This window comes from Zea mays, chromosome 2 (genome assembly GCF_902167145.1).
Source record: "Zea mays cultivar B73 chromosome 2, Zm-B73-REFERENCE-NAM-5.0, whole genome shotgun sequence".
NCBI lineage: Eukaryota > Viridiplantae > Streptophyta > Magnoliopsida > Poales > Poaceae > Zea > Zea mays.
In genome coordinates this window covers 236,174,292-236,186,365 of record NC_050097.1, presented here as the reverse complement: position 1 = coordinate 236,186,365, position 12,074 = coordinate 236,174,292, and the positions used below count along the sequence as shown (strand labels likewise).

Below are 12,074 nucleotides of genomic sequence, written 5' to 3'. Positions count from 1 at the left end.
TATCTAATCAAAGAGTTACCGGGCACTCACAACCACGAGCACGACTCATATATTGTACCTTATGCAAAAGTTGTACACTTACTCGTGAGTTATGTTTCCCATATGCCCGGAGGCATGACCCCCCATTTGAACACTATAAATTATGAATTGGTAGGGTTTCACTTTAAAGCTTTTATAAAGAGTCACTAGTGTGTAGCTGTACATTATAGGTTTCATCCCACTTGCTTAAATATTGGTATGGCCTCTAAATAGGCAAATTAAGGGGGTGTTTGAATGTACTAGAGCTAATAGTTAATGGCTAAAATTAGTTGAAGACATTCAAACACCCTAGCTAATAGTTCAGCTATAAGCTATTTTTAGTAAATTAGTCAATAGTTAGCTAGTTATTTGTTAGTTAGCTAATTATCTCTAGTGCATTCAAACACCCCCTAAAAATCAAATTAAATAAATAGCACCGACGTTGCACTCATCCTTAGCAAAACAAGGTCTATACCCCGAGAATCTCCATTACGTACGACCTTTTGGTTGAGAGAATCATAATGCTAGCTCATCTAACTAATCAGCTAAGAATGTCCTACTAGTCTCATGGTTGCATTGTCGTTCTAGAAGTTTTGCTTAGTAAGTTGATCCTTAGGGTGAAGCACTTAAGCACCAAATCATATGCTAAAGCACTTGGATCCATGTTGTTAAAAGAAAAATTTTAAGTTAAACATGCATAAATCATCAATCAAGTTATTAGCCATCATGTCCATTTAATTAAAGTAAAACGCTACCATAAGTTATAGCATCATAGCCCATTCCATGGTCATAATAAAAACATGGATAAAGAATAGTCATCCTTAATAGGAGCATTAGATTGGGCTTTATATTGTGACATTAAAATTCATAGGATATGGATCAGAGAACACTTGTCTTCCCTAATAAATTATTGCTCAATAACCTCAGGGAGTTGACCGTCAGGCACTCAGGTTCAGCTACTTGTCTACACAGATGGATCACATAGACAATAACCATAAACACAAATAACATTGCACCAAACATAAAAAAATAGAAGATAAAAGGTTTATAAAATTGATCTACTTGTCGCTACAAACTTGTAGGTTTGAAAACCACTTGAAACAAAATTAAAATTAGAGAATCTACATGAAAAAATAAAGTTGGGCTGTTGTTTTTTTCTAGAAGACACTTGACACGTTCTCATTAGCCCAATAAGGCAGTACACGATTGTGCGGTGCAGAATATCATGCGCATCCCCAGAGGATATCTCTAAGTCTAAGGCCAGGTATAACATTAAAAAAATTATACTAACTAAAAAAATTAATCGTGCAAATGCATAGATAATGTCACATATAAACTTCATTTGAACACAATAATTGTAATTTAATGTAGAATTGGCTTAATCAAGTACTTAAGTAATAGATCTTTGTTTCAATGATCAATTCATCAATTTTTTGGGTTGCTTTCATCAACAATAGAAAGTATTCATGAAATTGAATGATATTGCGTTATTACATACATATTTAAAGAAAATAAACTACAAAATTAGTCAGAACTGAACTAAAACAACTTGCATCTGACTACATCAAGCATCATATGACATTTGGCTATGTTGGCTTCACAAGCCAAGCCTAATCACACCAAACAGAAACTACACGATTTTTTTAGCATGTTACTACTTAAACTCCACCCCAATTATGTTGAACAAAAATTGTCTCTTGTCTGGTCGATAGACTCACTCGCAATGGATGAAGATGTCGCAGTCACCGCAAAGCGATCGCAGCCCGTAGCTACTTGAGCCTCGCGTTGTCCCGCAGCCCGCAAACGAGTATCACACGGCGCCACAACTCACAGTCGCTTGGTGTTTACGTAGCCGGCTAGCCACTGCTATCGCTCATCGGGTCGTGCCACCATGCAAGCTCGCCAGTTCACGCTTCACGCAGCCGTCGTCGTCTGCCCTGCCGAAATCCTAAAACCTAGCACAGCCACGGGGCCACCAGTGGCGCGTCAGGATTTACTTGTGCTGTAAATTGACTGTGGTGTTGTGGAAGTGTGGCATGTCCACTGCTGAGGGCATACTGGGCGGACGCTAGTTCATGAGCTCTATTAATAACTTGACTCAAGAGTAGGGCCTAGGCCCTAGTGGCCATAGGCCTACATCCTCATCTGGGCATCTGATGTGGTGTAAAGTGGATCTGGTGTCTAAAGCGGTGCATTAGACGACGACACCAGCCAATGTACAGTTGACACGTGGTGGGGGAGAGGTGTGTGGGCTTCGAAGTGTGTTGGTGTCGTGCGGGCGGCGACACGTACCGACTGATTGGTTAGCTGCACGCTTGTAACCACGCTCGCGCGAGCATGTCCCGTTGGATATGGTTGTTTCCCGTGTATCTACGAATGTAGGCAAAATGACTTGTTTTGTACCTCCTACGTGCAGGCAACCAAACAGACGTTCAGTGGAGTCAACATATGCAATGACTCAGAATGAGACGATGCAGACAACCAATCATACGGGTAATAACACAGCGGGGCGACTGTGCGATGCGGGCGGCAACTAGAGAGAGGATAGAGAAGAGAAAGAAGAAGAAATGGTGATCTAAACTAGAAAGGAAAAAGACCTATGGACTATGGAGAACATAGAAAGCCTTTGCAAATCTGAGACCATTGAGACAAAGACCTGGACAATATGTATGTCATGATGCTCTTCAATTTCACTAGAGATGATCCATATCATGATTTGTTTGAAGAAAGATGATCAAAAAGATTGGAGGAGCTAAAATCTTAAATAGCAAAAGGATTTTAGTCCCTCTAATCCCCTATGATATATTTCTCCCAAACAAACCCTCAAAGAGATTATTCACCGGAATTCAACACCATACGAACTTTTTAGATCTCGAGAGAGAAGCAGTAGCCACATAAAAGAGTCGTAGTAGAACAAGCGTGTCTTGTAAAACACGATAATATATATTGATAGGGTTTTGAGTTAGTAGAAATACAATATAATTTATTATTTTTAGAATTAATTATTGTTAAAATTAAAATAATTCTAAAAACTAAAATCGTATATGAAGCCTGAAAATTATGCCAAAGCCTCACAAAATTTCAAAAAAAACACAAACATTTTGGTAATGATGAACATAAATAAAATATTTAGAGCTCATGTAAAGATCAGAAAAAGCTCCCAAAAATAGAAAATGCTATAGATAAAAGAGAACGACTTCTAGAAAGTCCACCGGTGAAACCTTGATATATTAGAGGCATGTTTGGTTCACTACCTAAGTTGTCATATTTTGCCTAACTTTTCTGTCTAAGGTTAGTTATTCAATTCGGACGACTAACCTTAAACAAAGTGTGGCATATTTAGCCACAAACCAAACAGACCCTAGATCACACAGGTTCACACAAACAAAAAGATAATGAAAGTCAGTATGTATGTATGCATCGATCAAGTTTTTTTATCTATAATTACCTTTGTCTTGATAATTAAGAAAAAATATGATATGTTTATGTATAACTTATCTATGGCATGTTTGTTTTATTTTTTTTTTTTAGCATCCGACCGCAAGAAGCTGCTACGGATTCTAAACACCTACCTTTTTTAGGCTGCTTTTGCGAAAATCGCTTTGGTAAAAACTATCGAAATCAATGTGAACATATAGTCGATCGAGTTGTCGTAACAGTAGAAATCCGCTATTTTCTAGATCCTAAACCTTATGAATGTCTTTATCTTTCTCCACACATAATCCCCGCAATATTTAAATTCTTTCCAGGTCAAATCCTAGAAAAGTTAGTTAGAAAAAAGCCGAAACAAACAGACCTTATATTTCGTTTAAGCGACAAATTTTTATGTAGTTGGCTTGACGTCACAATGGACCCAAGAACAGTTAACCGCAAACAGTACGAAATAATAGGCGTAAACTTTGATCTCCAACTCAGAACATGCATAGAAACGTGCGTCTTCTTTATTTTCAGCGAAACATGGGAATTCATGGACAACGTATAACCCATAGTGCATGAAAAACGGGCCTTATTGGATCAGAAATATAATTTTTTGTACAACACCGACAACAGCAACAGCAGTCCCTCAATTATATACTCAAGTAGTCAACATCGCAAAAATATGCACCAGGTTCGGCAGGCACTGTGAAAAATGGGATTTCTGGATCTAGCGCCCAGAGCCTTTCAGTGGGCGAGCAGGCAGCTCAAGTTCTCCAGACAGCACGGTCGCAACAAGGTAATGGACAACATGCACAACAGATACCGGTTGTCAGGTTATCATGGTGCGAAAATGTGCTCTTGAAGACCTGTAGAGACCAGCCAAAGCTTCCTGCAGGTGCTCATGTTCCACTGTTCAGGGAATATATTAGATCTGAAGCACACTGGTTTCCTCTTTCCTGATCTGAATATGGTTCCATAAACTTTGGTTGCCAAGATGAAATACTGGTTGCTCACATGAAACAATCATCCGCATTGTTCACGCAGTGTTGAAGCACCATACGTGCTCTAAGCTGAAGATGAGATTCAAAGTTGTGCATTAGGTTTATCACGCAGCGAAATCAGTTGTGAGAACTGCCAATTAGGACAGACTAGATACTAAACGATGCTAATTATCATAGGATCAAAGTGTTCAAGGGGAGAGGAGTACCTTGCAATCCAAGCAGTGGTCGTTTATCATGTTTTTCACTTGTTGGATCACTCCAGCATTTTGCAGTCTGACAGCCCTACCAGATGAGGCTTCACATTTTGGGTAAATCAAGTTCAGAAGGCACCACAGCGTGGCAACTCGCAATTGTTTATCCTTGCTTTGCAGAAAGTTCACCGCAAACAATGGTTTGATGCGATCTGCTCTGTGAGGCAGAAGAACATTCATCACAGCTTCCTTGTTCAATTCGTTTCCAGCCGCAATGTTTGCAAGCACATACATACCCTGAAGAGAGGGAACAGCAAGATCTGTGACTTGCCGACAATGGTTTTTGAATTCTTCTATAAAAATGTTAAGTCATGGAGAAGCACGTATGTCCAAAATATCAAAGAATGGGATAAAAACTATGCAGTTCACTACAATAGATGTTTCTATCCTCTCATGTCCTGCTGTCCCTCCAAAATTAAAAGATGCACATGAATTGATATAGGTTTATATTACAGAACTTCAAAATTAAATAAATAAATAAATAAATAGACTATGCTTTTGAAGAAAACTGACCTGAACGAATACTCCCGGGGCAGACGCATTGTTCAGTTGTCTTGCAATAGCATTCATAATTATTCCATCTTCACCAATGACAAAATTAGCAGAGTCCACATATCCATCAACAAGATTGCGCACAAGTGCCAGGGTTTGTTCTTGAACAAAATGTTCAGAATCTGTATGACATTTCACAATTAGCAGTCAACATAATAGTATGGCAGTTCCCTTGTAATCATATTTAGGCATTAGACTTACCGCATATGAGGCTTGAAAGAGTAGATAAGGTCAACTCCTTAACAATGAAGTCTTTATCCTTAGGACTAAGAAGAAACATAATATTCCTGAGAGCCCATACAGATTTTAGCCTCAAAATTGGATCCATGGACTTTGACAAATGAACAAGATGTGAGACGACCCCAGAGTTAAGAAGAACTGATTTCCTGGGTGTCAAATTAATGGCAATATTGCAAATGGCACCAAGGGCAGCAACCTGTGACAAGAACAAATCAATGAGAAATAAATTAGGAAACTTCTACTGAGTCATAATGGATTAAAGACCTAAATATCCATGTTTCAAAGTCCAGCTAATTGCCAAATCGATACTGACTTTAGTAACTTTCAATGACAAGGGTTGCTGAAACAATAAATCTGAGAATTGGTAGTCAGGGTGCAGACCAAAAGAGAGTTTGGCACTAGCTTTCAATTATTGTTGTACAACTTTGCGCTGATAAGATAATGACATAAGGCTTGATTACTGATGTCTGAAAATACAGCTAAGTGCCTAATCAACACCAAATTTAGCACACCATAGTACCAAAAAGGTTCCTCCACTCATAAAACAACGAAACGGTGCTCAAGCTACCAGTAGCCAACTAAAGAAGTATACCTGCTAGCTTTCGAATCATTACTTTGCTATTGTACATTGGTATATAGATTCTAATCAAATCCTAATGTCTAAACGACCTAACGTCAGATGCCTCACTAGCTAGTTGCCCAATTAATACTCCCTCTGTTTCTTAGGATTTGCAAAATTCTTCCAAGATATATTTTGACCAATCTCTTATTGTTGGTGACACATTCATCTGGAAAACATATGACCGTCACAGGAAAAAGGATAGAGTTTGTTCAGGAGTTGTTTCAGTTCAGTCAGGGTTTTAAACTTAACTCCATCTAAAGAGCCTACCCAGAGCCTCCTTGTGAGGGCGACTACACCATCTGCCCTTCCATTCCCAGCCAATGAGCCAACTAGCCACATCACTTATAAGATATTATGGATTTCTATAAAACCAAATCATATTGAAAGATATGTGAAATATGAATCCAACTAAATAACTTTAATACCCTAAACATGTATATAGTTTCATAAAATTTTAGGTCAAATTAATAATGTTGACTTCTCTACATTCTAATACAACCTATACCTTGAAATCCGGGAGGGGGTACTCCATTCAGCATTGTTTCTGTAGCAAGGTTGCTCCAATAACAAAACCCTAGCAGTGGTACAAGTCCACCTGCTAGCTTTTAGGTCTTTTTGTGCAACTATATGTTGATGCAAACAACAAAGCTATAAATTCTGTAGGGCAGTTTATAGAAACTGAATTCCAAAAAAAATGTGTAGGTAAAACTGCCACATTTGAGTAAGCTGCCATGTAATTTTAAATTCAGGAGGCCAGCTAACATGATACATGATGGGTGGGCAAAGACATAAGTTGCCATGCCGCGAAATGGCTTCTAGCTGCCTAGCATAATGGTTAAGGCTTCCGAGTAGCATCTCCAGGTCCTAGGTTTGATCCCCTCTGGGCGAATTTCGGGCTTGCTTAAAAAATCTCCTCGATGTGCCCCGCCCGCTCTTGGGGATCGATATCCTGCGCGCCACCGCCACCCTCCGGCTGGGCCATCGCAGAGTGAGCAGTTGATCGGCCCGTTAGTGATAGAGGGCCAAGGTTCAAGGGGTTTCTCGGCCGGGACCATGTTTCGGTCTCTTCTTAATATAATACCGGGAGGGCAGTCTTTCCCTCCCGGCCGAGTTTTTTTTTATAAGTTGTCATACCATGCACTGAAACTTTATTTCCTCTTAGAATCTAACATGTTCACAATTTAACTAGACCACTGAAAGAAGAAAATGTACTTGGAAGCACCTGCACTGCACCTTCGAGAAAACAAAACACTAACTCAGGAAAATGTCAATGTAGATTTTGCAGGGTTAGCGTTACCTGGACCGAAGTACACGAGTCGTTTAAAAGCTGGACTAGAGGACCAATAACTGTATCGCAGGATAATCGACCTCCACTAAGTACCTGGAGAATAAATACATCAATTGAATCATCTGGGACAAACAACAAAAGTCAAGATAGAAAGATGTGTATATCTTACCTTTGGTGACCTGGAGATATTCTTCAGACACGAACATGCTGCAACGCGGATATCAGCCCAATCATGTTTCAATGCATCAAGGAGTAAGGTTGATACCTATTTCAAGATATTATGTTAATAGTCATAAGTTATTTGTCAATGAAAACCGTATGCATCCACTACTAAAAACTTAAATGTTGGGAGCTGACATTGAGACAGTTGATTGAATTACCGATGTAACTGAAATTAACAAATAACAATAACAGGAGGGCTCTACAGCTGAACTAGAATTTACAACTTTGGAACTTCACGCATCACATACCTCATCTGACATCATTTGAGATCTTGACTCTTCAAGTTTTGAGCAAAGTTCAGATAACGCAAGCAATATGGCCACTGCTTGCCTTGTCTCCAATGGTTTCGCTAGCAGATGGTTGCTGAGCTTCTCAACTGCGTTCGTTGCAAGAGCTTGTTTCTGCAGTTCGAAGCTATCTTTAATCATGGTGGTTAATGCCAAGGGAGCTTCATCTCCGATGTGACCAGGTTCTTCGATTAGCTCAAGTAAAACCATAATCAACTTGGTCTTAATCTGTTTGTCCTGAAAATGGCCAGGAGAAGCATGCCCAAGTGCAATCAAGCATCGGCAAGCAAGTAGTCTTGTGCTTGGATTCCGATCATGTATTAACCCAACTACTGAACGAAAACATTTTCCATGAACCGTTGTTACAAATCTGGAAGCAACATCTTGGTTATTCTGAACGACTACAGTGACAGAACCTAAACAAGCATCCCGTAGATTCACAGAACCTCCAAAAAGGCTAACAAGTTTTTGTGGAACTCCAGCACTGCATAGTGCCAATTGTTCTGCACTACTCTTACAAGAGTGAGATATAATAGCAGCAGCCAGCTCTGTGACATTCTCATTCTCACTGTCCAAAAGAGAAAGAACAAAATTCATGTTTTTCCCCCTATTAACATCAAACTTTGGAGCTAATCTTGATTGATATATCATTCTAAGAGCACGTGCACTTGCATCCACAACCTGTAATCAAGAATACAACATTAAATAAAATATATGCAGCAGCATTATCTACAACCATATCAATAAATCATACTCCCTCTATACCAAAATAAAATTCATTTTCCTTTGTAGTAGATTCATACAATAGTTGGTGTATATGTTCTATATATGTGTCTACATTCATCATCATCTAGTTGAATATAGACATAAATATCAAGAGCTAAAATGAATACTATTTTGGAACGGATGGAGTACAAAACAATATGCATAATCATTAACCAGAATTGGCTCCTAAGCACAACACAAAAACGTGTTCAACAAAGAAGGTTTTCTTGGGTTCCACTTCTTACAATTGTACATGTGCTACAGCTTACAAAAAAAATATAATTTGTTGAACTTCAGAAATAATGAAAACTTAAATTTTCAAAGAGATAGCAGTGATTACTTAGTAATGAAACGTAATGAAGATTTTTGAAGTTTTTCTGTCATAATTAGTTACATTTTCTGAAAGAGAATTGTGAAGTAAGACAATCAGACAAAAGCCAGTTGATCACAATGTAGCAGGTAAAGGCATTAGCAAAATTGGCTGAATAGAGACATGTTTATATCCTGAATGAATATTCACAAGAATCATTTTCAGATATAAATATCAGAAATTACCATGTCCCATAACAATAAACTAGAAAAAGGGGGAAAGCCAACAGCTGCCAAATCATTATGTCAGATAAGCGGGCATGACTATCCTTTTATAAGAATCTTTATATAGTTAAGTCAAAAGGGCAGGCCGGGTGCAATGGTGAAAGTTGTCTCACGGACTCACCAGGTCGCGGGTTGTGAAGCGGCCTCTCTACATTTGCAGAGGAAAGGCTTGCCACGATTTATCCCTTCCCCAAGCCCCACTCATGTGGGAGCCTCTGGCACTGGGCCTGCCCTATATAATTAAGGTTGAAAGTGGTAGTTATAAACTCGACCGGGGAGGGAAAGACCGCCCTCCCGGTATTATATTAAGAAGAGAAAGGTTGAAAGTGGTAGTTATAAACTCGACCGGGGAGGGAAAGACCGCCCTCCCGGTATTATATTAAGAAGAGACCGAAACAATGGTCCCGGCCGTGAAAATCCCCAAACCCTGCCCCCCATCACTAACGGGACGACGTCAACCGTCCACTCTGTAACGGCCCAACCGGAGGGTGGCGCAAAGGACATCGTAACCCGAGAGCGGATGGGGCACAGCAAGGGGATTTTTTTAATCAAACCTGAAAATCTGCCCCCAAGGGGGATTGAACCCAGGACTTGGAGGTGCTACTCGGAAGCCCTTAACCACTAGGCTATGGATGTTGAGATGTGACAATAGAGATATACCAAAGTAATCATTTCATCTAGTTTTTTCTTTAGCCATTCTGTGCCACAAGGGACCTTTGGCCTCATAGTAGAATAATGGGCAACAGAATTCACCAAAATAAACAGTTAGTTTAGTTCATTTGCAAAATTTCATTCAAGATCATATATCAATTGCAACACCAGTTTATAGATCATGTGAGTGATTATACATTGATTGAAATTTTTGGGATGCAAAATTCTGACTAATGCATGTGGGGTTTTCGAACTGCAATCCTGGACTGAATACTCTGACATCAAAAACCATACAAGTTTTTTTTCTCGGACGTGCAGGAGAGTTGTGCATCATTATATTAAATCATTATATTAAGGAGAGAACCAAAGTACAAAAACCTAGGAGGGCAAGAACACACACACTAGCAAACACACATTATAGAAAGAAAAAGGGTAAGGACCCCACACCCTACACTAACCCGGCCAGATGGCAGCAAGTCCCTTGGCACCAGCCCTGCACCAGATTTCAGCCTCATCCTTTATGCTATCCTTTATGCTTTGAACAACATCAGGAACACTAGGAGAGGCTTCATCAAATATGCAGGCATTCCTAGCTTTCCAAATACAACAAGCTCAAGAATAAGGGTGTTTTGTTTTCCTCCTAGATTATATAAGTTGTATTATGGTGGAAGGTTAGGAGGGTAAAATATCACTTTAGCATTGTGTAGCTTATTTGTGATCCCAAAGTGATATTTTATCCTCCTACCCTTCCACCATAATCCAACTTATATAATCTAGGAGGGAAATAAACAGGGCATAAATCATGAGCTCCAGTTTTACCATAACTAACAGAAGCAATTTACCAAATATTCTTTAGATTGTGTTCAAAAGAGGGAGAAAATTTTAATAAATGAATATAGACGACCTCTACAGGAATCCAACATAAAAAAAGACAGACTTTCCAGCACATCCTCCCTACCATCACCAAACCTAATCATTGACCCGCTATCAAACTCTTCTGATTTCAAGCACAAATAAACAATAATTATACTAGTTCAACCAAAAGATGAGAATACATAAAAGAAACAGGCACGGAAAAGAAGAGAAAAGGAAACGACAACCACCACAGTTAGCTCTCACCTTAGTTAAACCAACATATTCTCCAAAAGTTTAGCTCAAATAATTTCCCTCGTTCCAGGGCTTTAAGCACAAACCACCCATCATAATTCCCAAATGCAAAGTTGTTTACTTCTTTTCAACCAATCCGTAGTTATTTGCCATCAAATTTGCCCCAATCTATTTCAGATTTTTGACTAGATCAAAACCCTTGCACTACAGAACATGTTAACAGCAAATGGAATGTAGTTGCCACACGCCTCGTCCCAAATTCCCAATTGCAGAAAGTAAGGTCAAACTCCTTCACCGATCCAATCAATAGTTTGTCGTATAAATGATGAACGGACACCATTTGCACCCAGTTCAGGCTCAAGATTCGGAGCATAACTTAAGGTATCCCAAAATCTACAACAGGAAAGAAGCCAAGCAGTTGTTGCTGCTAGTTTCCGTCAACTCTGTTGGGCGCAACAGATCTTTTTTCCCAATTAAGCAAGAAACTCACGTTCCTATTACCAAAACCAATCGGATTCCCGCAGACACACGCAACGAGCAAGTGGAGGCGGGAGGGCGGGCAGACCCTACCTTCTCGTCGGGGTGAGCGAGGAGCCGAGTGAGGTACCCCACAGCGCCGGCGGCCAGCACGGCGCGCGCGCAGTCTTCGACGCCGCACGCGAAGCTCCCCGCCGCGGCCGCCGCCTGCACGAGCGCCGCCGGCGAGGCTCCGGGATCCGCCAACGCCGCCACGACTGCGGGCACGGCGCCCAGGCGGAGGTAGAGCAGCTTCTTGGTCCGGTTTCCGATGATCTGGTTCTTGATCTCGCGCAGCGCGCGGACGCGCTCGTGCTCCACCTCCTCTCCGCCGGCACCGGCGCCCGGGGAGGGCCCCGCGGCCGCCAGCCTCGCCGTCAGCTCCTCCGCCCTCGTCCCCATGCAGCTCGACGCAGACGCCGACGCCGATGGTGCGGGCGACACCTCCTCCGGCCGCGCGCCGCCGCTGGCCGTGGCCGGCATCTGGGTAGGAGTCGGGGCGGGGTGCGGTGGAGGTGGCCGAGAGGTGTTTTTATGTAATAA

General features: G+C 40.8%; 1 protein-coding gene across 2 annotated transcripts; it reads right to left on the bottom strand.

Annotated features, from left to right (window-relative positions):
* Positions 1-3,823: 3,823 nt before the first annotated feature.
* On the bottom strand, positions 3,824-12,074 carry LOC103648171 (armadillo repeat-containing protein 8-like). Of its 2 annotated transcripts, none has more exons than NM_001301574.2 (8): positions 11,586-12,074; positions 7,860-8,579; positions 7,559-7,654; positions 7,399-7,482; positions 5,441-5,675; positions 5,201-5,361; positions 4,643-4,924; positions 3,824-4,505 (listed from the first exon to the last, which is right to left on the bottom strand). In NM_001301574.2, the coding sequence occupies exons 1-8, from the start codon at positions 12,012-12,014 to the stop codon at positions 4,446-4,448; spliced, it is 2,067 nt and encodes a 688-aa protein (NP_001288503.2). In that variant the 5' UTR covers positions 12,015-12,074; the 3' UTR covers positions 3,824-4,445. The 2 variants fall into 2 exon arrangements, with proteins under 2 accessions (NP_001288503.2, XP_020403578.1); XM_020547989.3 differs by lacking the exon at positions 11,586-12,074 and adding an exon at positions 10,367-10,574 and having other exon boundaries at positions 4,005-4,505.

What these genes read in the sequence shown, in the direction of transcription:
- LOC103648171 (NM_001301574.2), bottom strand. Translation starts at nt 12,014, where the DNA reads ATGCCGGCCACGGCCAGCGGCGGCGCGCGGCCGGAGGAGGTGTCGCCC. An exon ending in TCGCTCACCCCGACGAGAAG is followed by an intron (nt 8,580 to 11,585) that starts GTAGGGTCTGCC and finishes TCTTGATTACAG; the next exon opens with GTTGTGGATGCAAGTGCACG. An exon ending in TCTTTCAAGCCTCATATGCG is followed by an intron (nt 5,362 to 5,440) that starts GTAAGTCTAATG and finishes AATGTCATACAG; the next exon opens with ATTCTGAACATTTTGTTCAA.